The sequence below is a fragment of the Solanum lycopersicum genome, chromosome 1 (assembly GCF_036512215.1).
Source record: "Solanum lycopersicum chromosome 1, SLM_r2.1".
In the NCBI taxonomy this organism is placed as follows: Eukaryota; Viridiplantae; Streptophyta; class Magnoliopsida; order Solanales; family Solanaceae; genus Solanum; species Solanum lycopersicum.
In genome coordinates, this window is record NC_090800.1 from 15,985,800 (window position 1) to 16,012,762 (window position 26,963).

At 34.2% G+C, this 26,963-nt stretch overlaps 1 protein-coding gene across 15 annotated transcripts; it reads right to left on the reverse strand.

Annotated features, from left to right (window-relative positions):
• Positions 1-60: 60 nt before the first annotated feature.
• On the reverse strand, positions 61-25,250 carry LOC138348265 (uncharacterized). 15 transcript variants are annotated; one of them, XM_069297075.1, is made up of 7 exons: positions 24,946-25,245; positions 24,772-24,822; positions 24,037-24,154; positions 7,900-7,969; positions 5,788-7,363; positions 1,337-1,412; positions 61-425 (listed from the first exon to the last, which is right to left on the reverse strand). In XM_069297075.1, exon 5 carries the CDS (start codon positions 7,067-7,069, stop codon positions 6,362-6,364), a length of 708 nt encoding a protein of 235 aa, XP_069153176.1. In that variant the 5' UTR covers positions 7,070-7,363; positions 7,900-7,969; positions 24,037-24,154; positions 24,772-24,822; positions 24,946-25,245; the 3' UTR covers positions 61-425; positions 1,337-1,412; positions 5,788-6,361. The 15 variants fall into 15 exon arrangements, 13 of the variants coding, with proteins under 13 accessions (XP_069153176.1, XP_069153173.1, XP_069153184.1 ...); XM_069297072.1 differs by having other exon boundaries at positions 24,933-25,245; XM_069297083.1 differs by adding exons at positions 7,492-7,599; positions 10,055-10,147 and having other exon boundaries at positions 24,037-25,245.
• Positions 25,251-26,963: the final 1,713 nt, after the last annotated feature.

Here is a 26,963-nt window from a genome sequence, read left to right on the forward strand (position 1 = left end):
TCAAGTAGCCAAAGAGGCAAGTGTCACGACCCAAAATCACGAGTCGTGATGGCACCTATATTCCCAACCAATAGGTAAGCCAACCAACATATTTTGACAAACATAACTAACAAGAAGTGAAAAGACAACAATTTCCAAATCTTCAACACTGAGTTCTTATAAGTACGAATGCGGAAAACTGAAAAAAATACTACCCAAGAAATGGTGTCATGAGTACAAGAGCCTCTAAAATACGAAGCAAGTCTGAAACTAAAAAGGCAAATCTAACATAAGGGATATCCTGTCTGAATACTGAATAACAGAATAAGTAAAAGATAGAGGGAGGTGTGGGCCACGGAACAGCCAAGAAGCTCACCACAACTACAAGAAACTCCAAACTCGGACTCAAACTGCTCCTCGAGATGTGCTCCTACTTGGAATCGAATCTGCACCACAAAGAGTGCAACAAGCGTAGTATGAGTACGAAACCACGTGTACCCAATATGTCTCATTGACCGACAACGAAGAAGTAGTGACGGGAGTTATATAAGAAAATAAATTGTTAGATTGTACAAGTATATATATATATATTACACTTACTATTTAAGTTTCATCAATAAAGGAAATCAACATTTAATATTTTCCAAACACCAAACGAAACATATAGTCATAAAGAATGAATGATGGGATGAAATACAATGCAATATGATACCATGTAATGATATGGCTCAGAATACCCAATACTCACTCAACCGTATATACATGATACTCCTCGGAAATACATCGAGAGCTCATGACCCATGGGGGACTCGCGAGGTCCATATACCGACACGGACGATCTCCACGTGTCTGTGCGGACGATCTCAACGCACTATCATAATATCAAATAATTTTCGCACGGAGGGTATCCACGTGCCCAAATTACAATCTTAACATCTCACCATCCCCAGCACGGACGATCTCCACGTGCCCAACTTATACTCAGTCTCATGTCTATGCATGTGCACAATATTATTTCAATAGAGGGGATGATGATGCATCTCAATCAATCAATATGAACATAATACATACCCACCTTAATTATCACAACTATACGGGTGAAATAAATAAAACACAATCACACAAAGAATTCAAGTCAATAATATATCAGCTAATGCCCATATGCTTTGGCGTTCTCAAATTTCAATCCACATTCTATAATAGTAATTTTTCTTTTTATAACACCGGTACTCGTACCAATGCCCGTCACACCATTGATACGAGACCACCATCCTTCCCCCTTACCCCTTTGTCTATTTTCATTTTTAATCTTTAATTAGGAAAACGTCCTTCAACAAGTCTAAAAGTCTTAACATACCTCAAGTGTCCAGCTCGTGTCACGAATCCTCAAGATAGTTCCTTCCCTTTTCGTTAAGTTTTTGAATGTTCACGATCTACCAATGATGCAATATTCATAAGTAAGCGAGTTTGTGGACATTCAAATTATTATAGGTATATCATAGATCCTAAACTCATCATATCTCTAATCAAACGTCAAATCTTGGTATAATTTATATGTAAATTCGTCAAATTTCAAGCCAAGAACTTAACCTTAACCCCTCCAAGTACCCTAGATTCAATGTTAAATCATATAATATACCCTAATATTTAATTACCTATCTCAATATCTTAAAAACTAGTAACTAATTTGATAAATAGATAAATAAATAAAAAAATAAAAAAAATAATATAAGAGAAGAACGATTTTTACTATGAACGAGACTGTGTTCTTTCTTTCTCCAAACTAATATGGCCAATTTCTATCCCTTTAATAATAATACATTCAATGCCAATCATTGGCATAATTGCCTAATGATTGGCTAGCAAGTTTGTCCCCCCTCCACCATTTACTAACACAATACACAGCAACGAAAATTAAAAATTTGTCAACAACAATTTCAACCTTACTGACCGGGTTTTTCTCGAATCTAACCCCAACAATATAATACATATAATGAATCATTTTATACTAAAATAGATTATCAAATAATTCATGTAAAGTTACAGATTCTGAGAAGGGCGGTTGTACCTGAACGTGTTCTTCTCAGGTGCCAAGGAGAAGTTTCTCCAATTTTTGTTTTCCTCAGATTATGATATAAAAATTTTAACCCACTAATTTATTCCAATACATGGTCAAGTATAAAGGTAATAAATTAATTATATATATGACTTACTAACTATTAACTATATACTAATTTAATAAAAATTTCCTCAATTAGGCACTCGTAGTTACCGAATAGTTAAAATATCCCCCTTTAATTTTCCAAGAGGAGTCCAACTAGTCCTAGTTCTCAAAACGACATAGCGGGTCGTTACATCACCTACCACTTAAACAAACGTTCGTCCTCGAACGGGAAAATACAAGAGCTAACATGAATGATCAAAAAGATGAGGATATTTACTCCTCATGTCTGACTCTGTCTCCCATGTAGCCTCCTCCACTGGACGATGCTTCCACTGAACCTTTACTGAAGCAATCTCCTTGGACCTTAGATTCCGAACTTGCCTATCCAAAATGGTGATCGGCTCTTCCTCAAAAGTCAAATTTTGATCAAGTAACATTGAATCCCATTGAATCACATTATTACCACCCTGATGATAATTCTTAAGTATTGAAATATGAAATACAGGATGAACACCTGACAAACCAGGTGGCAAAGCCAATTGATACGCCACCTCACCAATACGCTCAACAATCTCGAAAGGACCAATATACCTTGGGCTCAACTTGCCCTTCCTTCCAAACCTCATCACACCCTTCATGGGTGAAACCTTCAATAAAACACTCTCTCCAACCATAAACTCTAAATCACGAACCTTCCTATCTGCGTAACTCTTTTGCCTGCTCTGAGCCATGAGAAGTTTATCTTGGATCAACTTGACCTTGTCCAAGGACTCCCTTAACAAATCTGTACCCAATGGTCTAACCTCATATGCGTCAAACCAACCAATTGGAGATCGACATCTCCTACCATACAAAGCCTCAAATGGTGCCATCTCAATGCTCGAATGATAACTATTATTGTAAGCAAACTCTGCTAATGGCAAGAACTGATCCGAGTGACCACCAAAGTCAATCACACACGCCCGCAACATGTCCTCAAGAACCTGAATAGTCCTCTCAGACTGACCATCAGTCTGAGGGTGAAAGGCTGTACTAAGATCCACCCGAGTGCCCAACTCTTTCTACATTGACCACCAGAAATGAGATGTAAATTGGGTGCCACGATCTGAAATAATAGATATAGGAACCCCATGCAAACGAACTATCTCTTGAATATAGATCTAGGCTAACTTCTCTGACTTATAGGTAATCTGAACTGGTACAAAGTGTGCAGACTTAGTCAGTCGATCCAAGATGACCCATATAGCATCAAACTTACCCAAGGTACGTGGCAACCCTACCACAAAGTCCATAGCAATGCGCTCCCACTTCCACTCAGGTATGGGCATCCTCTGAGTCACACCTCCAGGCTTTTGGTGTTCATACTTCACTTGCTAACAATTCAGACACTGGGATACAAAATCTACTATGTCCCTCTTCATACGACACCACCAATAATGTTGCTTCAAGTCACGATACATCTTAGTAGCCCCCAGATGAATAGAGTACCTCGAACTATGAGCCTCCTCCATGATCAATCTAGTCAAATCACCTGTACGAGGAACACATATACGACCCTTAATCCTCAAAACTCCCTCACTATCAAGAATTGCAGCCTTGGTTTCTCCTTTTAAAACCTTGTCCCTAATGTTACATAAATCACCATCATCAAACTGTTGAGCCCGAATCTGCTCCAACAAGGATGACCTAGCCTCCATATAAGCCAACACCTTACCAGATTCTCAAATATCAAGTCTCACAAAGCTATTGGCCAGGGATTGGACATCCCTAGCTAAAGGACGCTCGCTAACCTGTAACATGGCTAGACTACCCATACTTACCGCCTTCCGACTGAAGGCATATGCTACAACTTTTTTTGCCTGGGTGATAAAGAATAGTCATATCGTAGTCTTTGAGCAACTCCAACTATCTCCTCTGCCTCAAATAGAGATACCTCTGATTGAATATATACTGGAGACTACGATGATCCGTGAACACCTCACAATGCACACCATAAAAATAATGCCTCCAAATCTTTAATGCAAACACAACAGACGCCAACTCTAAATCATGAATAGGGTAGTTCTTCTCATGAACCTTTAACTGCCTCGAAGCATAAGCTATCACCCTTCCCTTCTGCATCAACACACAACCAAGACCAATCCGAGAAGCATCACAATATACAACAAAACCCTCTCCCTCCACGGGTAGGGTCAAAATTGGAGCAGTAGTCAATAAAGTCTTGAGCCTTTAGAAACTAACCTCACATTCGTCAGACCACTGAAAAGTCACCTCCTTTTGTGTCAATCTAGTTAATGGAGATGCAATGGATGAGAAACCCTCAACAAACCGTCGATAATAACCTGCAAGGCCCAAGAAACTCTGAATCTCAGTAACTGAAGTAGGTTTGACCCAATCTCTAACCGCCTCAATCTTCTTAGGATCCACCATGATACCCTTCTTGGACACTACATGTCCCAAGAATGCTACCGAACTAAGCCAAAACTCACACTTTGAAAACTTTGCATAAAGCTTCTTCTCCTTTAGAATCCTAAGAACAATTCTCAAATGATGCTCATGTTCCTCCTTAGTGCGTGAGTATATCAATATATCATCTATGAAGACAATAACAAAGGAATCTAAATACGGTCTGAACACTCCATTCATCAAGTCCATAAAAGCTGTTGGGGCATTAGTCAGTCCGAAAGACATCGCCAAAAACTCGTAATGACCATAACGTGTTTGAAAAGCCGTCTTAGGGATATCCTCCGCCCTAACCTTCAGCTGATGATAGCCAGATCTCAAGTCAATTTTGGAGAAAACTTAAGCACCCTGCAACTGATCAAATAAATCATCAATACGAGGTATCAGATACTTATTTCTGATGGTTACCTTGTTCAACTGCCGATAGTCAATACACATACGCATAGATCAATCTTTCTTCTTCACAAGTAACACTGGAGCACTCCAAGGAGATACACTTGGTCTAATAAAACCTTTGCTCAACAAATCCTGCAACTGCTCCTTCAACTCTTTCAATTCAGCCGGTGCCATACGATAAGGAGGAATGGAAATAGGCCGAGTGCCTGGCTCCACATCAATACAAAAATCAATATCACGATCTGGTGGAAGACCTGGCAAATCGGTCGGAAATACTTCTGAAAATTCACTCACTACTGGAATAGACTCAAGCATAGGAGTCTCAATACTAGTATCTCGAATGTGGGCCAAGTACGCCAAACATCCTCTTTGTACCAACTGACGAGCCTTAAGGAATGATATCACACCCTTAGAAGGATGACTAAGAGTACCTCTCCATTCTATTGTAGGAATTCCAGGCATAGCTAAGGTGATGGTCTTGGCATGACAATTTAAAATAGCGTGGTAAGAAGATAACCAATCCATACCAAGAATCACATCAAAATCTATCATTTCTAAGACCTTTAGATCTGCATGAGTGTCATACCCCATCAAAGTAACAGTACATAAACGATACACTTGATCTACAACTACAGAATCCCCGACAGGAGTAGAAACACATATCGGCAAATCAAGAGACTCACACAATATATCCAGACTAGGAGCAAAATATGTGGACACATAAGAATAAGTAGATCCTGGATCAAATAATACAGTAGCTGGTCGATGACAAACCGGAATAATACCTGTGATAATAGCATCTGAGGCTTCAGCCTCTAGCCTACCTGGAAAAGCATAACAGTGAGAACGACCTCCATCAGATTGAGAACCTCCACGACCACCACCTCGCCCAGAAGGAGAACCACCTCTACCATTCTGTGCACCACCCCTAACTGGAGGTTGTGCAGCCTTGGAAGTCGAAGCCTGAGAACCCTGATGTAAGCCACCACGTCTGGTTCTAGGGCAGTCTCTCACAAAGTGTCCCATATCACCACACTCAAAGTAACCCCTACGAGACGTAGGCTGATGAGAGGAACCTAAATGACCAGAATGCCCTGCATGAACTACAGGTCTAGAAGATGAACCCTGCGAAGTATGTACCGAGCTCGAAGAGTTATGCTCAGCGTAACCAGCCTCAGACGCTGGTATAGCAGCATGAATGGGTGTGCTGGACTGAGGGTGATAACCTCTGCCCAAGTAACCCCGACTCCTAGGCAGAGCACCACCATAATCACCTAAATAACGAGTCCTCTTGCCCTCTCACTGCTCAAATCCCTCACGTCGAATCATCTCCAACTCCTTAGCAACATCTACCACTTTCTAGAATGGAACACCAGAAGCAGCAACCTGAGAAACTCCTAGACGAATTGGAATAATCAGCCCCTTAACAAACCTCCTCACTCTCTCAGCCTCTGTGGGAAGTATTATCGAAGCATGCCTAGCCAAGGCATGAAATTTACCCTCATACTCTGCAACTGACATACCATTTTGCTGCAAACCCTCAAACTCGGCCCTCTTGCGCTCCCTCTCACTGCGTGGAACAAATTTGGATAGAAATACCTGAGTAAACTCAGTACAGGATAGTGGATGAGATCCAGCTGGCCTACTACTAATATAATCCACCCACCAATGCTTAACAGAGCCAGTCATCTGAAACGCTGTGTAGTCAACTCCATGAGACTCCACTAATCTAAGATTATGCAACCTCACATGACAACTAACTATAAACTCATATGCATCCTCAGCTAAGTCAGCAGTATAAGTATGAGGATTCATTAGTCTAAACCTCCCAAACATCTTTTGCTCATCAATAGTCATAGAAGGCCTGTTCACCAAATGTGATGTCATATCTGGAAACTCCATACTGTCCAAACAAGGAGCTACAGCGGCAGCTAGCTGAGTCCTGGGAGTCTGAGAATCTGGAGCAACTATCGGATCTGGAGTTTGACCTCCAACACAGGTCTGTGAGCCATCAGAAGTGACAGGCAAAGCTCCTGCCTGGGCCATCCCCTCTAGGATTCCTAACATACGAGTCAGGGTATCTTAAAGCACTGGGGGAACAATAGTACTGGTTGGAGCCTGAGCTGGCCCATCCCCTTCGACATGATCTTGCACATCCCCATAAAGAACATCTGCGTCAAGAGGTACGGTCCTATCATGAACCTGGGTAGCTATTGGTTCTTGACCACTCACAGGTGCTACAATACGGCCCCTACCCCGACCTCGAGCTCACCCCCTACCTCTACCTCGGATAGTGTTCCCAGAAGCAGACGCAGGATTAGGATCCTGACCACCACTTGCCGATGTACGATTCCTCGCCATCTGAGAGAGAATGAGATATCAAGATTAGAATTTCTACAAGGTCAAGTGTGCACGATAATGAATAAAAGAACAGAATATTTCCTAAATGTCCTATAGCCTCTCGAAGATAGGTATGGACGTCTTCATACCGATCCGCAAGACTCTACTAGGCATTGCTCTTGTACTCTTGAGACCGATGAACCTAGGGCTCTGATATCAAATTTGTCACGACCCAAAATCATGAGTCGTGATGGCACCTATATTCCCAACCAATAGGTTAGCCAACAAACATATTTTAACAAACTTAACTAACAAGAGGTGAAAAGACAACAATTTCCAAATCTCCAACACTGAGTTCTTATAAGTACGAATGCGGAAAATTGAAAAAAATACTACCCAAGAAATGGTGTCATGAGTACAAGAGCCTCTAAAATACGATGCAAGTCTGAAACTAAAAAGGCAAATCTAACATAAGGGATATCCTGTCTGAATACTGAATAACAGAATAAGTAAATGATAGAGGGAGTTGTGGGCCACGGAACAGCCAAGAAGCTCACCACAACTCCAAGACACTCCAAACTCGGACTCATACTGCTCCTCGAGATGTTCTCCTACTTGGAATCGAATCTGCACAACAAAGAGTGCAACAAGCGTAGTATGAGTACGAAACCACGTGTACCCAGTATGTCTCATTGATCGACAACGAAGAAGTAGTGACGGGAGTTATATAAGAAAATAAATTCTTAGATTGTACAAGTATATATATATATTACACTTACTATTTAAGTTTCATCAATAAAGGAAATCAACATTTAATATTTTCCAAACACCAAACGATACATATAGTCATCAAGAATGAATGATGGGATGAAATGCAATGCAATATGATGCAATGTAATGATATGGCTCAGAATACCCAGTACTCACTCAACTGTATATACATGATACTCCTTGGAAATACATCGAGAGCTCATGACCCATGGGGGAATCGCGAGGTCCATATACCGACACGGACAATCTCCACGTGTCTGTGCGGACGATCTCAACGCACTATCATAATATCAAATAATTTTCGCACGGACGGTATCCACGTGCCCAAATTACAATCTTAACATCTCACCATCCCCAGCACGGACGATCTCCACATGCCCAACTTATACTCAGTCTCATGTCTATGCATGTGCACAATATTATTTCAATAGAGGGGATGATGATGCATCTCAATCAATCAATATGAACATAATACATACCCACCTCAATTATCACAACTATACGGGTGAAATAAATAAAACACAATCACACAAGGAATTCAATTCAATAATATATCAGCTAATGCCCATATGCTTTGGCATTCTCAAATTTCAATCCACATTCTATAATAGTAATTTTCCTTTTTATAACACCGGTACTCGTACCAATGCCCGTCACACCATTGATACGAGACCACCATTCTTCCCCCTTACCCCTTAGTTTATTTTCATTTTTAATCTTTAATTAGGAAAACGTCCTTCAACAAGTCTAAAAGTCTTAACATACCTCAAGTGTCGAGCTCGTGTCACGAATCCTCAAGATAGTTCCTTCCCTTTTTTTTAAGTTTTGGAATGTTCACGATCTACCAATGATGCAATATTCATAAATAAGCGAGTTTGTGGACATTCAAATTATTATAGGTATATCATAGATCCTAAACTCACTCATATCTCTACTCAAAGTCAAATCTTGGTATAATTTATATGCAAATTCGTCAAATTTCAAGCCAAGAACTTAACCTTAACCTCTCCAAGTACCCTAGATTCAATGTTAAATCATATAATATACCCTAATATTTAATTACCTATCTCAATATCTTAAAAACTAGTAACTAATTTGATAAATAGATAAATAAATAAAAAAAATAAAAAAAAAAACAATATAAGAGAACAACGATTTGCACTGTGAACGAGACTGTGTTCTTTCTTTCTCCAAACTAATATGGCCAATTTCTATCCCTTTAATAATAATACATTCAATGCCAATCATTTGCATAATTGCCTAATGATTGGCTTACAAGTTTGTCCCCCCTCCACCATTTACTAACACAATACACAGCAACGAAAATTGAAAATTCGTCAACAACAATTTCAACCCTACTGACCGGGTTTTTCTCGAATCTAACCCCAACAATATAATACATATAATGAATCATTTTATACTAAAATAGATTATCAAATAATTCATGTAAAGTTACAGATTCTGAGAAGGGCGGTTGTACCTGAACGTGTTCTTTTCAGATGCCAAGGAGAAGTTTCTCCAATTTTTGTTTTCCTCAGATTATGATATAAAAATTTTAACCCACTAATTTATTCCAATACATGGTCAATTATAAAGGTATTAAATTAATTATATATATGACCCACTAACTATTAACTATATACTAATTTAATAAAAATTTCCTCAATTAGGCACTCGTAGTTACCGAATAGTTAAAATATCCCCCTTTAATTTTCCAAAAGGAGTTAAACTAGTCCTAGTTCTCAAAACGACATAGCGGGTCGTTACAGCAAGTCAAGTCACAACATAAACAACTCAAAATGAAAAGACTCATGAATAGTTAATGAAGCCTCTAATGTTATGAGGGATGTCGGTACAATACCCCCGATCATCCTAATAAACTTAAAATGAAAAAAACATTTTTTAAAAAAGAGAGGATACTCCAAAAGCAAAGAGGCTCACCAAACAACTCTAGAACTTAACCGGATCAACGAAGTGCTTGATGTTGGTCCTGATCACCTATATCTACATCATAAATGATACAGGCCAAATGCCCTAAGAACATAGAATGTACGAGTATGTGAGGGAAATCTAAACACAAGACCTAAGCTTGAATTGAAACTAAAGAAACAACTTACCTCGTTGTAACTCAACTCAGGGATACTAAACTCATTTCAAAATAAAGCAGTAGTAAAGATGCATTATAAAGAAAAGCTTTAAAACAGTACATAGCAACTTCATGTATTGAAAATTACAATGCACTCTATTTGTATGCAATAATACAAAATAAACTATGTATTTGAAAATAGAAAATAAACTCTATGGGAGATTCTCTAACCGACAACGACTGATGATACAACATCTAGATCACTCTACCAGAACTATCCTACACTTTGTCAGGGTATAGAACGTACTACTAAGTGGATCAATTAGTATATGCTTAAAAGCAATAAGGAATCGTCTAAAATGTAAGACCCTTTCTACCTATGTTGACTACTTGGGTTATCAGGACTTTGAGTTAACTAAACTCGTCCCCATATTGATGCTTAATACTACTCCCAAAATATAACTAGCTCATATGTTTGAAAACATAACTCTCTCTCTCTGTTTTGAGATTATTACACAAAAATATTTCTCTCAAATGATATGGTACTCAAAGTGTAACACCCCGTAGCCAAAACAGACCAAAAATTAGTTTTTTAGAAAAATCTGCAAGTGCTACCAACGGTGGCATCAACGGACCGTATCCTGATCCAGAGTTCGTACTGCACAACAACCGATGGGATCAAAAACTCCCAAAAATTTCAGCCTAAAAAAAATTGGTTTAGTTTTGGACGACGGACGGACTTACGGTCCGTAGGTCAAACGACGGTGTGTAGTCGGTGGCTGTCGATCAAGACTCTCTTCAAACACTCTTTGACAAGATCTATGGATCACTAGCACGGTTCGTAGGTGGACCTACGGTCCGTAGGTCGGACCGTTGGTGGAAACTTTGCAGCAAGTTAAAGGGAAATGCAGTTGGGTCAACTTAAAATGATCATAACTCTTAACACAAAATAAATTAGGTCTCCCATGACCTACCCATAGATATAGATTTGAATTTTTTTTCCATAGCCACCAACCTTGCTAAAATCATACCTCCGAGTAAAACATTATGCCTATTTTGGTAAAGGACTCGCGAACATGCCCTCACGACAGACCATACGACGGGGCGTCGGGCGCACGACGGACTGTCAGTCGTGGCCATTGTGAGGCCTAACAACAACCTTCTCAGACGTCTTTTTGACCTTTCTCACTCCGTTTAAACCCTATTTTATGTCTTTTTGACCCTAAACCATCAAATATTAGTCAGTTTAAGCTAGACACATAATTAAAACATATCCAAGTCAAATCATTAAATCAAAACTTAAAAGTTAGAAGCAAGAGAGGAGAAAAAAGCTCAAGAACCCTTGTTCAAGAACGCCACAAGCTCCAGCAAATCCAGCCCCAAAACTTAAGTATTTTTCCGTGGATTTCATCACCAGGTATATGGGATTTCACTAGTGGGTTCCTTTCACCCATAGGGTCCCTAGTTTTCATTCAGATTATTTATTCTCTTATCATGATTAAACCTAGGGTTTCTAGAACTTTGATATAACTTTATGAATTTATTAAATATATGTTCCAAATCAGATTATCATGTTATTACTCAGATTATCACATGAATTTCGGAACCCTAGCTTTGTATTTTTTTAGTTCTTGAATTACACATGCTAGGTCATATATTTCAGATACTTCAGATATACATGCCTCAGTTATAAATGCATGACTACCAGATTAATTATTGCATTCTCAGTTTGCATATTCAGTTTCGAGCTATTCAGTATTTACACAAATTAAGATATAATGAGTTAATTTACAGAATTCATTGGGAGTAGCATAATGCCGAGTAGGGTTTAGCGTACCCAATAGTCCCAGAACTACTATCCAAGTAGGTTTTAAGTCCCCTATGTGGGCAATCAGTTTAGTGATCACGCCAGCATGCCTTTATACCTTTGGCAAGGTATATTGGGTCCTCTCCATGGGGCGTATACATCAGACTCCACATTTATCTCATGTGGTTTTATTATCGGTTATTAGTAGCTCTCATAGTTCAGTCAGACTCTTTGCATTGACCATTAAACAGTATATTGAGTATTCAGTTTCAGCATGTTATAAATTGGTCATTGCATTCAGTTAGCTTAAAAACTAGCATATCACGTTCAGGTTATTATACTTGTTTTTGTGCTTGTTAAATTATGTTTTATTTCATCTTTACTCTATCCTACGTGCACACTACCTCTCAAGTATTGACGCATACGCGCGCTACATCTTCTCATGATATAGGTTCAGGTTCTCAGCATTCAGATCACGCATAGATCGATTTCCCGATCTCCAGTCAAGCAGATTCAGTGGTGAGTCCTCATTCTCCGAGGACAACAGTCTTAAGTTTGCTAGATTTAGCTGGGGCTTGTCCCAGTATTTCTAGTCTAGTTTAGAAGCTCTGTTCAGACATAGTTAGATTCATCTTAGTATTGAGTTAATATTTTAGTTGTATTAAACTAATTGTTTTCAAATATCACAATTATAGAATATGGGTTCTCCACATCTTTTCATTTTAAGTCTGATTTAGCTTCCCAACAGTTTATTATCTTTAGTATGCTCATGATCATGCCAGTAATGTTAGCTTGGGATCACTTATGGTCCTCGGTTCCGTGTTCCCGTCTCGGGGGTAGATCGGGGCGTAACACAAAGCTTCTCAAAAACTCTTTTGGATATCGGTGTTTCCTCTCATCTTAAATGTGAAAACATTTACTCTGGGAAATACTTAACTCCAATATATTATTTTAAATAAAATGAACTCAATTCTAATCTTTTTAAGACTCAAGTGCTCAATACTTAAGAAAAAAACTAAAATGATTGTAAAAGACTTAATAAATTTACTTGGAAGAACTCTCAAGGCTTGATACTTATCTCTATCTTGAATTTGAATTATGAATTCAATGTTATGATTCATGTTATGAATGATTTCTACACGCTTAGAAGTAGATTAGAGTGATAAGAATCAATAGGGAGTAAAGGTACACTTAAAAAAATACTTAGGCGGAGCAAACGACCAAAAAAAAGTAGGGGAGATGACCTTAGCCCACTTTTGGTGTGCTGCCCAAGCCTCTATTTATTGGGGTTTGATTGGGCGCACTGCTGGCGCACCACCTCAACCTCCATTTACTGGGGGTCTGATTAGGCACACTGTTGGTAAGCTATACCAGCCTCCATTTACTGGAGGTTTAATTGGGCGCATTTTAAGCGTGTTACATCTAACATCCATTTACTGGGGTTTTGATTGAGCGCACTGCTGGGGTGCCGCACTTCCCCCTAAACGACATGACGAATTTTCTCATCTCATTTTCTGATCCTAAATCACCTTTAATGCATTTATTTACTCAAAATCTCCTTCTATTCAATTACCCAATACAAGTACACAATAATCTACTCATAAACAGCTCTTAAACAGAACGCGATTACCTTAAGAACTCATCCTAATTCAAGAACGGAAACGCGACTTCAAGAACATTTATCATGAACTCAAATCCTTAAACTTTTGAGAACAAAATTAAGCTAAAATAACATGATGGGTATGTGGGTGAACGAACCAAACACTATGAGAACTCACATACCTCCTAGGGATCAAACTTTTGGCGAAACAACCTTTGATTTGCAAGAAACTTGAAGAACGCCTTGAATTTTCTCCTTTTCTCCTCTTATTGAACCCTTTTAAAAACCCTAAGAGTATTTTGATTTATGCAAACTAAACTAAATCACACTTGAGCCCAAAACTAATATTAAATTCATTTTGATCAAACTTTGGTAAGGAAAAGTCTAAAATACCCCTCACTAATTCGGGTAATTTTCCTTAACTAGTCAAAAATATATCAAATGATCATATGTCCTTCATACGAGCTCAAAACTCTTAATTTAGGCATAACTTGAAAATTATCATGGGCCACCTAATGCATCCTTTACTAAAAGTTATGGTTGTTTGAAGTTTACCGAAAACTATTAACTTAGACATAACTTAAAAATTTTCAGATTTTGCTATTTCCAATTTGCGCTTTCTAAATATAACTCTTTCCATGGTTGGATGTTACAATATCTTCTTGTTGGGAACATTCTTCCTCGAATGAGATTACTCCTAGTAGAACTAAGGGTGTTAACATTGAACATTCATCTCAAACACCTCTAACACATTTAGTATATCAATTAAAGAGTACTAAAAAGAGAATTAGTATCTTGATGTCGGAGTTCTACAAACTCAAAGCGATGTGTGTCTCTTCTTTATGTCCTCCTCAGCCTCCCAAGTATCTTCTTCATCAAACTGATTCCTCCATAAGACGTTGACTTATGCTACCTACTTTGTCATCAACTTGACAACCTAACAATCTTTATCTGGATGGGCATCTCTTCATAATATAGGTTGTCCTCAATACCAATATATTCAGTAGGTATAACAAGTGAAGGATCACCCATACACTTTTACACCATAGAAATGTGAAACACCAGATGAACTTCTGTGTTTTCTGACTCTTTTCTTTTATATTTTATTAAAAATCAACTATTTCTTAAAACTCTTAAAATCTACTAACATATATTTAATACATGTCCCTAATGATATAACGTGTTAAATAAATGATCACTTTAGCCCACTAACTATTGATCAAGTTATTTATCTACAATCACATAACAATTAATGAATTCATGTTAAACGAATAATCCAACTTCCATAAATGACCTTCCGGGTCATTACACTCCTCTTCGCTGAACATATCGCTTCACCGCTTCTATTACTATTCACTTGGTTAAAAACCCAAAAACATTTTGCATAAAGATCAAAATTTTAATAAAATATTATAAGACAACAAAGAACGGAGAAGTGATCGGGAAAAGGTGAGTATTAATTTTGTGATTTCGATATACAAAATTGATTATACGGAAAACTTATTGGGAGAGAGAGAAGAGAATCCATGAATGAATCCATTGTTACATATATTTACATATCTAGAAATGGGAAAAAAGTATGATACATCCTTCAATTATTGTGATTCAGAAATGATATATATCTAGTTAAATAAACTGACTAACACATATCGTTTTATTACACGGGTGACCCATATATACTTTTTCCGACGAATAGAAATAAAAAAATGATTTTGATATATTCTCAAATAGTTTTATTAAACTAAATTCATAAAAATTAAATATGATCGTTTTAGCAAAGTGCAGTGGTATATCTGATCATTCTCACATATGAACATTTTCTGCCTTCATTAATTTAGTGACTAATTTGTATTTATTATTCTTTATGATCACATTTATAATTTGTTTACTAGCCTCTGGACACGTGCGTTGCACATGTGTTTCGTGTGAATTTTTATTGATGCGTTAACACAATTAAAATTCTATGTAAATCGTACAAAGCGAGTAATATTTTTTATTGTGCGTCAAGAAACACAAAATAAGGGGCACATGGTAATGTTTAAAATCAATTCTTTTGAACTACCATCGGTAAAACAATTCTGCTGAAGCTATTATAAGTAATTTTTAAACTTTGTTTTGTATTTAACACACTTGAAATAAAGTCACATGAATAATTTGAGCCAAATAACAGCATAGACTTATGATAATGATAAAACAATTCATATAAATTATATGCGCACACTAAAATTGTGAACAAAAAAAGTTAAAAATTGAATTATCAAATTTAAGGGTCATTTAAATTTTTTTGATTAAACACGAATCATTTAATAAATAATATTAAAATCTAAATTTACGTATATATTAATAATATTAATTAAAATGAAATAATATAAAATAAATACATTCTCACTCATCAGTTCAATCAATTCAATATGTGGAATTGCTTTCATATTCCACAATTATTCTACCTTTAGAATTTCTTTTTAATATTTTAGATTTGTAAAATTATCGGCAATAAATATAAACTTTAAACTAATACTATTTAGGAAGTCCAAGTGATGGGCATATCTCAATAGTCAAGAAAATCATTTAACTTTTTCTTGCTAATTTTAATTTTCAATTATTTTAATATTTATATCCTATGTACCATTCATAAGGAGTGACACACTTGGATCATTATTTAGACTTGTAGATTTTGATTGGTCATGAGAAAAGGTATCATTAAGAACTCTAATCCTTATGTATTTTTTACACTCACACACACACATACAACACACACATATATGGTAAAAACACCTTCAGAGCAGCCAGGGTAACATTCACAAGTATTTTTGAGTTCATCAGAATTGAAAATTCTAACTCTAGCACTAGCATCGCCATGTCTACGACGGGTGCATGCACACACAACCTGAACGTAGTCATCTCCTCTATGTGACACACTCATATCGTTTAACTCCTCTAAGATGAACATATCGCCTCACCGCTATTGTTCCTATTCACTAATTCAAAAACAAATATTTTTGCATAAATAATAAAATTTTAATAGAATCCTAGAAGAGTACAAAAAAATAGAAGAAGCGATCGGAAAGGTGAGTATTAATTTTCAGATGCCAATATATAGATTGGTTCATACGGAAAATTTTTTGCGAGAGAGAAGAGTTGAGAAAACCGAGAGGTAGATGGATAATTAAGATATTTTTATAGAGAAAAATCACTTGAGACATAAAGTAGATTTAAGAGATCTGGTGTTGGGTGGGGGTGTATTACACAAAGCGTGTAAGTAAGGGGGGATTTTTAGTTTCAATTTAGTATATGAATGGACCATTGTTATATACATTTACATATCTAGAAATGGGGAAAAATTCTTATACGTCCTTCAGTTTTTGCGATTAAGAAATAATATATCAATAGTTAATAAAGTTACTAACATATACTTTTTTATTACACGGATGACCCAAATAAACCCTTTTCGGCAAATAGAAGTGGAAAAAAAGATTTTGATCTATTTTTGACTTGTTTTATTTAACAAAAACCCATAAAAATTATACATGATCCTATTAGCAAAGTGCAGGGGGTATATTTAATACTTCTCACGTATGAAATTTTTCTACCTTCATTAACATAGTGACTAATTTATATTTATTATTCTTTATTATCACATTTATTTATTTACTGGTTTCTAGACACGTGCGTTGCACGTATGTGTCATGTGAATTTTTTTTCATTCTTTTAAAATATTAAATATTATTAAGGATACCATCAGTCAAGTTTAAAAAACACATAACAACATTTCATGATAAGTCAATGATAAAATAAACATGTTTTTAACACAAACACATTATATTGTACAAACGCACAAAGAAGGAATATATATATTAAATTGACAATTTTATATATATATATATATATATATATATATATATATATATATATATATATTTGAGTTCACCAAAATTAAAAATTATAAGTCTAGCATCAGTATCACCATGACAGACACAACCTCCATGTAGTCATCGCCTTGCTGCAACACACTCATATCGTGTAACTCATCTTCGCTGAACATATCACCTCACCGCTTCTCTTACTATTCACTTAATCAAAACCAAATAATATTTTATATAAAGATCACACTTTTAATAAAATACTATAAGAGAACAAAAAACATATGAGTACAAATTTTTGCGATACCTATTTATAGGATTGATTGTTTGGGCAATTCATTGCGAGAGAGAGAGAGAGAGATGAGAAATCGAGAGGAAGATTGACAAATGAGTATTTTAATCGAGAAAAGTCACCTGAGGTAGAAAGCTCATTTAAGAGATCTAGTGTTGGGGTGGGTTGGGGGCGTATTGCACAAAACATGTAAGTAAGGGGGAATTTTTTGTGGATCCAATGTTATATATATTGACGTATCTAGAAATGGCAAAAAAATCTGATACGTCCTTCAATTTTTTTAATTCAGAAAAGATATATCTCCAGTCAATAAAGTGACTAACAAATACCTTTTTATTACAAGGATAACCCAACTATACCTTTTTCGGCAAATAGAAGTGAAAAAATGATTTTGATCTATTCTTGACTTGTTTTATCAAACTAAAACCCATAAAAAGTATATGTGATCCTTTTAGCAAAATTCAGGGTATATTTAATCCTTCTCATATATAATTTTTTTCCGCCTTCATTAACTTAGTGACTAAATTGAGTTTATTATTTCTAATGATGACATTTATTTGTTTACTAGTTTCTGGACATATGATTTGCATGTGTGTTTCATGTGAATTATTGTTGATGAATTAAAACAATCGAATATTAATAAGGATACCATTAGTCAAATTTAAAAAGCACATAAAAATATTTCATGAGAGGTCGATAAAATCAACAACATGTGTTTAATACAAACACATTTTACTGTATACATTTTATCATCGACTTATCATAAAATGTTTTTACGTGCTTTTTAAATTTGACTAATGGTATCCTTATTAATATTTAATTGTTTTAACGCATCAACAATAAATCTCATGAAAAAGACGTGCAAATCACGTGTCCAGAAACTAGTAAACAAATAAATGTGATCATAAAGAATAATAAATGTATATTAGCAACTAAGTTAATGAAGGCATAAAAAGTTCATATGTGAGAAGAATTAAATATACCCTGGATTTTGCTAAAGGATCACATATACTTTTTATGGGTTTTAGTTTAATAGAACAAGTCAAGAATAGATCAAAATCATTTTTTTCACTTTTATTTTCAAAAAAGGGTATATTTGGGTTATCCTTGTAATAAAAAGGTATGTTAGTCACTTTATTGATTAGAGATATATCTTTTCTAAATCAAAAAACTTGAAGGACAAATCAGAATTTTTTGCCATTTTTAGATACGTCAATATACGTAACATTGGATCTACAACAAATTACCCCATACCTACATGCTTTGTGCAATACTCCCCCAACCCACCCCTTATATACCCCCCACCCCCATCACGAAATCTCTTAAATAGCTTTCTGCCTTTGGTGACTTTTCTCTATAAAAATACCTCATTTGTCCATCTTCCTCTCGATTTCTCATCTCTTCTCTCTCTCTTGCAATAAATTCCTCATACAATTAATTCCATAAATAGGTGTCACAAAATTAATACTCATATTTTGGGACCACTTCTTCTTTTTTTGTTCTCTTATAGAATTTTATTAAAAAACGTGATCTTTATATAAAATATTTGTTGGTTATTGACTGAATGATTAGTAAGAGAAACGGTGAGGTAATATGTTCAACGGAGAAGAGTTACGGTATATGAGTGTGTTGCCGAGAGGAGATGACTACGTGGAGGTTGTGCATGACATGGCGATGTTGATGCTAGACTTATAATTTTAAATTCTGCTGAATTCAAAAATTGTGATTGTTAATATATATATATATATATATATATATATATATATATATATATATATATATATATATCAAAACTTGAATTTGTTCAATATTTTTAGTAAACGTGCTCAGATTAGAACTTCGTCATTGTCATTAGCTTTGAAAGGTCGTTTTTATTTTACGGGAAGATTGATTCATGTTTTGAGGCTTTTGTTTTTTGTTTATGCCGTTAGGTGTTTTAAATTTTATGTTTATGCCAAAATTTGACTTTGGTTAATATTTTTGTGAACGTGCTTAGATGAAAATTTTGTTAGCGTAATTAACTCCAAAGGTCATTTTTTATCTAGTAGGATGGTTGGTTTGGGTTTTGAGGCTTTCATTTTTACTGTGTACCGTTAGGTTTTTTAACATAGAAATTTAAAAAAAATAACTTTGGTAATTTGATAACATGACCAGATAAGAAATCCGTCAGTGCAGTTAGATGCGAAAAGTCATTTTTGATGTAATAAGATAAATGATTTAGGTTTTGAGGCTTCTGTTTTTAGTTTATGTCGTTAGGCATTTTGCTTTTATGTTTTGGACAAATTTTCACTTTAGTCAATATTTTTGTTAATCATGCTCGAATTGAAATTTATTCACCGTAATTAGCCATATAAATTCAGTTTTGATCTCATAGGATGGTTGGTTCGAGATTTGAGAATCTTATTTTAGCTTGTGTCGTTAAGCGTTTTAACTTTTGACTAAATTTTGAACTAGGTCAATTTTTTTGGTAAACAGGCTCAAATTTAAATTTTATCATCACGCTTAGCTATGGAAGGTCATTTTTTCGCTTTATAGAATGGTTGGTTTGGATTTTTAGGTTTTCATATTTAGTTTGTACCGTTAGGCGATTGAACTTTTAACTTTTGGCAAAAAATTGATTTTGCTTAGTATTTTTTGTAAATGTGCTCAAATGAAAATTCTATCAGCTCGATTATCTTCAAAAAGTCATTTTTAAATCTAACAAGATAGTTATTTCAGGTTTTGAGACTTCCACTTTCAGTTTGTGCAGTCAGGCGTTTTAACTTTTAAGTTTTTGCCAAAATTTAGATTTGGTTAATATTTTTGGTAAACGTGCTCAAATTAATTTTTTTGATGTAATGATATGTTTTATATTGAGATTAATTTAATTTGTTTATCATAGATTTTGCATTGTTTCACTCAAATTAAATTTTTTGATGTAATCATGTGTGTTATATTGAGATTAATTTAACTTGTTTATCATAGATTTTGCATTGTTTCATTCAAATATAATTTATAAAAGTGAATAATATTTTTGGATTTATATTCGTGTTCTTAGATTTTTAAATACAATAAATTAATAAATATTTTTTATCGACTAATCATTTAGTTAATAATATTTTGAACATATTGTCAATCAATGACTAACCTAACATTGAAATTGAACGATATATTACAAATAAATTAACAATCAATTAGTAAATTTATTAGAAAAATAAATAATCATTCTAAAATATTTAAAATTTATCACAAACAAGGGTTGTGGTGTAGTGGTAAATACTCCATATTTAGTTGGGCTCTAATGTGGGTACCGAACACCGGATAGAAAATCCAAAAAAAAATTAAGAAGTATTTAAAATTTATTGGCAAATTACCAACACAATTTTTTTAATACTAAAATTACCAATCAATTACTAATGTATGAATCTAAAAATGAAGAAAAGAATTTACTAACTCCTTTCAATTCGTTAGTAAAGGTACTAACGATATACTAATAAAAATTAGTTGTTAACTTTACCAACAGAAATTTTAGAGCCATATTTCAAAATTTTGTAACAACATCTTCGGGTGTTTACTAACTGATTTTTGATTGATAAGTTTAGCAACAAATTAAAATCAGTTGGTAATATTTATCGACAGGCTTTTTAGCAACGGATTAATATAAATTGGCATTTGGTGAGTAATTTAATTTGCCAACCGATTTGATCAATTTACCAGTGTATTTTTTGTTGGTAATTGAGGTTCCTTTTGTAGTGAAGCAAAGTAGAAAAGAAGAGAATAGATATGGGCGAAGTATGAGACAAAATTCCTTCCTTAAAGCTCAACATCATTTGTATCGTAAGGGTCATATCTCACAGAGAAGAATGAATTCGACTTTTAATGTACTCAATGGTTCTTCAAGAACATCTTTGTAGTACAATTTTTATACTGGACATCCCAATCAACAATAGAAATTTTCTTAATCAGATCCATACTTGGTTGTATGGCACCATAGGTTTCTATGTATAACTCACATTCCTATGCATTTTCTGTCACGTGTATAATTTATTATTGTTTGCACCAGCCAATCTTATGGGAGTTGATTGGAGTGTGTTTCTTTTTGTGTACCTCTCAAACATATGGGGTCTCATTAGGTTATTGTTTGCTCATTTATTTGTTTATCTTGTGTTGATTTAATACTTAGATCTATAAATAGTTTAGACTTTATACATTGGTCCGTTTGATTAGCCTGGTTAGATTAACCTATTGTCTACAGTGAGGTGTTGTGGCGGTTACCGATGTTGTATCTACGGATAGTTGGCTTCCATAATGAACCTTTGTAGGGGATACATTTATTTGGATAGAACCTTCAATTATGTTCCTTTGTATGTGTCTCTTGCTTATTCTATTCTTCTCCTTTATCTCTATTTATGTTAATTGTGCAATATGTCTTCTTTTGCTTTTTATACTATATACTTATGTTTGCTTTAATTTATTTGAGCTCTGTCGCCTTATGCCTACTGAGTACCTCCTATTGATATTCATACTACACTTCTGCACCCTGCATATCATTGTAAAACTTCTATGCATTAAGGTTTGCCTTGTGTGGAGCAACTTTTGGATTTAGAGACTACATTGAACCCTAGAAATTTGGATTTGCTAATCTCCCTCTATTTATGCTAGTACTAATCTCTATTTTACATTCAAACATGATTTGGTATATATTTTTATTTGTCCTTGTTCTCCTATTTTGATTAGAAGCTTGACTACCGAATACAACCATATCTTTTGTATTATATGTTCTTCATCATTCCTTCTATTCCCTCGTTCTATCATATTCTTGTAATGACCCTCATGGTAAAAATCTATTTTCTTGCAGGTTTTTACTGATTGTCCCCTACCGATGGCTTCCATGAAGCTTTTGTGTCTTGCTTGTTGAGTGGGATGCTTCATGAGGTGGTCGGGAAAGTTTTGAGCAAGTTTTTCCCTTTGAAAGGATTTTTAAGTGAAAGAGTTGACTTTAGTCATAATCCGGAGAATTTGATGTCGTATAAAAAAATTTGAAAGCTCCGAAGGTCCATATTGGTCTAGCAGAATGTTTATTCTGGTTATGAGGCCCTAGGATTGAGTTTGTGTTATTAGAAATATAATTTTTAAAGTTTTGGACAGCCAACATTGTTTTACTTTTGTCAATATTATTGGTAAAAGCACACGGATGAGAATTTCATTAGTGTGGTTAACTCTGAAATACTAAGTTTGTTCAAGAGTGGCCTTTGGTTAGGATCTCGAGGTATTCGGGATGAGTTTGTTGTCATACCACATTATAACTGATGTCAAATAGTGTACAACCAATGATTCCTAAATATTTAACTTAGAGAGTTACCACCCAATTGTTTTTTAAGTAAATAAGGACACTTAAATATTTACTTAAGTAATGCTAAAATTAACTTCAATTAATGGTCTACATAACTTATGTGATCCTAAATAAGGGTTCAAGTTATCTCAAAGGACGAGATTAAGCATCATTTAAGATCTATTAAAAATTGTAATCAACAAAACTTAGGTTGACAAAAATATATGATTTGATTAAAAATATGACGTAAGTGAAAATAAAAATATAACTTAGGAAGATATTACTAGTATGTTAAGAGAAGTACAATATAAAGAAAATATTTAGGCTTCAAAAATTCACTAAGTAGATAAGTAGTTTATATATGAATACTTCTAATATAAATTAATGAAAACCCTCATTCGGAAAATTAATTGCAGAAACTATTTTTCATCAGTTAAGTTTATAAAATAAGGAAATAATAAGTCAAACTATCCTTTATTAGTACCAAAACATTTACTAATAGGGTGAATTGGTTACATGTCTTGATACAAATTTAGCCTTAGAAAGATGAGAAAACTGTAATAGCTTACTCAAGATTGGAAATCCAAGCATAATAAAGTAATAATCTTTCCAAATTTTAGGAATGGGCCAAATTAATTATAAAAACTTATATTTTAAATGATATATTTTAAAAAATAGTTGCACCCATTTGTGTTCAATTGAAAGAAAATAGTCCAAGTGTTTTAAAAAATGATTCTCAAGGTTTGAAGGCTTTCTGAAGGTAACCATGAAAAAACTTGGTTCTAAAATATAATGTTGACTCCTTTTATATTAAAAAATAATTATTAAAAGCTCTATGTTTTGTTAGCGTTTGTGAATACAAGAACAAGACACATTCAAACCACATAAGTTAGTTTAACATGTAAAGAAAATTAAGGAAGCAAATAAATACTAAAAATATAAGTAGCGAGTGACTTCAGGTGAGTACCGTTTGTTTCGTTTGCTATTTCGGATTGAGTAAATTGTCGTAGTGACTCCATGTGCGGGTTTGATTGTAATGTCGAATCTATGAGACTCGACCTTTTTGCAAGATTCTTGAATCAAGACTTCGTTTTTGCCCCAAAGTGTACATGTAGAAATAAAATAGAGAATAAAATTAGACAAACTATATTTTGTAACAGTTGATGCAAACCCAAGAAAAATATAAAAAATGATATACTCAAATTTAAGAATGTGAATTAACATGAAGTAACAACACCAAACCATATGAAAATGAAGTAAAGTATAGTTTTGAAACTATAAATTAAACGAAATCGAACAAGATGAGTCATGCTTTTTTTTCCTGATTGAAGGATCATTCCTGCTAGTTTAATCATACAATTTCATTTTTAAAAAAGATTCAAATAAATCATGCTTTATTAAACTTACAGAAATGTATGTTTCTAGTTAATAAAAAATTCTTACTGAGAAAGTAATCTTAACTAAGCCCTAAAATCGTTCAAGTTACATACACATATGACATAAAACCAAAGAAATACAAGATATGTACAAAAATGATTAGTTGCAGATAGAATGTAACTTCTGATAATGAAAAAGATTTATAATATGTAATAAATTTAAATGCATAATTTATCAACTTGCATTACATGAGTATATTTAATAAAGCATAGAAATAGGTAAAAACGACTAAGTATTGAAGAAAGAACGAAATATTGATGCTGACCTTTTGTATCGCAATGACCCATGGGGAGGTTCCAGATCTATTGAAATCTACCTTTACACACAAACAAAACAACACGATTAATAAAAAAAAAAGGTTCTGCCAATGTTTTCATTTGGAGAGGAGATGTCAAATTTGTAAGTGTAAAGAGTAGCTCAAAATACATTGCAAACGAACTTGATAAAATAAGCATTTATAGTTGAAATTAGAGTTCTTGAATTGTTGAGCAGGAATTTTAATGTCCTATATTGAAATCGGTCAAAGATAACTGTTAAAGCTCAAACGTTGAATTTTTTGGATGGATTCAACAGTGTTTACGTGATTGGCATAGCCATAACACGAATAAAGAGTGAAAACATCTACCATAGCTAAAGAACAATGGAGATTTTTTGAAAAATAGAAGGAAAGGGGAGGGGAAGATAGATAGAGAGAGAGAGAGAGAGAGAGAGAGATAGGCCGAGGGGGGGGGGGCCTCCGGCGACTTGTGACTTATGAGCGATTTTGGGGGGAGGCGATAAAACCCTAAAAAATCTAAATGGACTTTGGGGGAGGGATAAAGTGGGCAGGGTGGGTAGGGATTGTAAAGAGGGGTGATGGGTTGATGTTTGGGCTGCAACATATGGGCCCTTGTTTTTAGGGGTTCTTTTGGAGTAAATGACATATATGTGTATATATATACATATATATATATATATATATGTGTATATATATACATATATATATATATATATATATATATATGTATGTATGTATATATATATATCCTCATAATTCCTATTTTAAAGCACTTATATATTCGTCGTTGTTTCTATCTAAATAAAATTTTGTGGTATAAGAAATTCGTTTTCGTATATATATATGCTTTTATTGCTTTTTATGCTCTTTGTAATCTTTTCTCTTCTTCTATATATCTATACAATATCCAATATTCAAATCTTATACTTCTAGCAAATGGAAGATTTTTCATAGGATGTACACATATATATATACATACATACATACATACATATATATACATATATATGTATGTATATATATGTGTATGTATATATATATATATATGTATGTATGTATGTATGTATATATTTTTGTATGTATGTATGTATATATATGTGTATGTATATATATGTGTGTGTGTGCGCGCGCGCATATATATGTATATGTATGTATATATATGTGTATGTATGTATACATACATACATATATATATATAAACATATATATATATATACACACATATATACATACATATATACATACATACATACATACATATATACATACATACATACATATACAAATAGCCCATAATTAAATAGCATTTTGTAGGTCAGAAAAAAAGGAGCACAAATTAGTTCATATTAATTATTGGCATGCTAATAGGTTTTTATCTTTAATTTTTCTTGTGAAACTAACCGCCACACACATCATTAAAAATGAAACGTGGGACCATCCCATAGATAATTAGCGATTCAGTGTCCATAAACACCATCATTTCACAAAAACTCATATATTTAATATAAAAGATCAACAAGGTTCTACTACAAACATGAACAAATAGATGGTCTCTCTGATAGTGTTGATTCACACAAATAATTTTGTACATTATTCCGTGGAGGGGATGGTTACTTCAAGATACATTGATTTCAATGGATTCACTCACTTGATTTCAAGCAATCAAAATGTCAATACTTCCTTTAATTCGTTTGATTTTCATTATGACAATTCTATATCTATATTGATACGAAACACCATCGAGTACACATCGAATCGAAAAAAGAGTCACAAAACTTCAAAGACTATCCATTGTGCATAACTTGAAAAACTATAGATATTCATCATACACTTTCAATTAATGGAGAAGAATATAGGGAGGTTAATATCTAGATAATAGCTCATGGTAACACCAACACATATAATTTGAATGTAAGTGAATATAACGACATGACTTCTTGGGAAATTGCATAGTTTCAACAATGCAATATTATTTAAGGTGATGCTGCTTACGTACCATCAGAAGGTCAACTGTACAAGGATAAAAGATTTTGAAGTCTATCATTGAAAATTATGCAATTTGAAACAAGTTTTCAGCTTAAAGTGAACAGATCAAGAGCGTCAATGCGTTATTCAATTCAGTTAGTATAACTAGACATATAAAATCTATGTTATCCAATACAATGTATACCTTTTCAAAA

Excerpts from the sequence above, each read along its gene's own strand:
- LOC138348265 (XM_069297075.1), bottom strand. The coding sequence starts at position 7,069 with ATGTTAGGAATCCTAGAGGGGATGGCCCAGGCAGGAGCTTTGCCTGTC.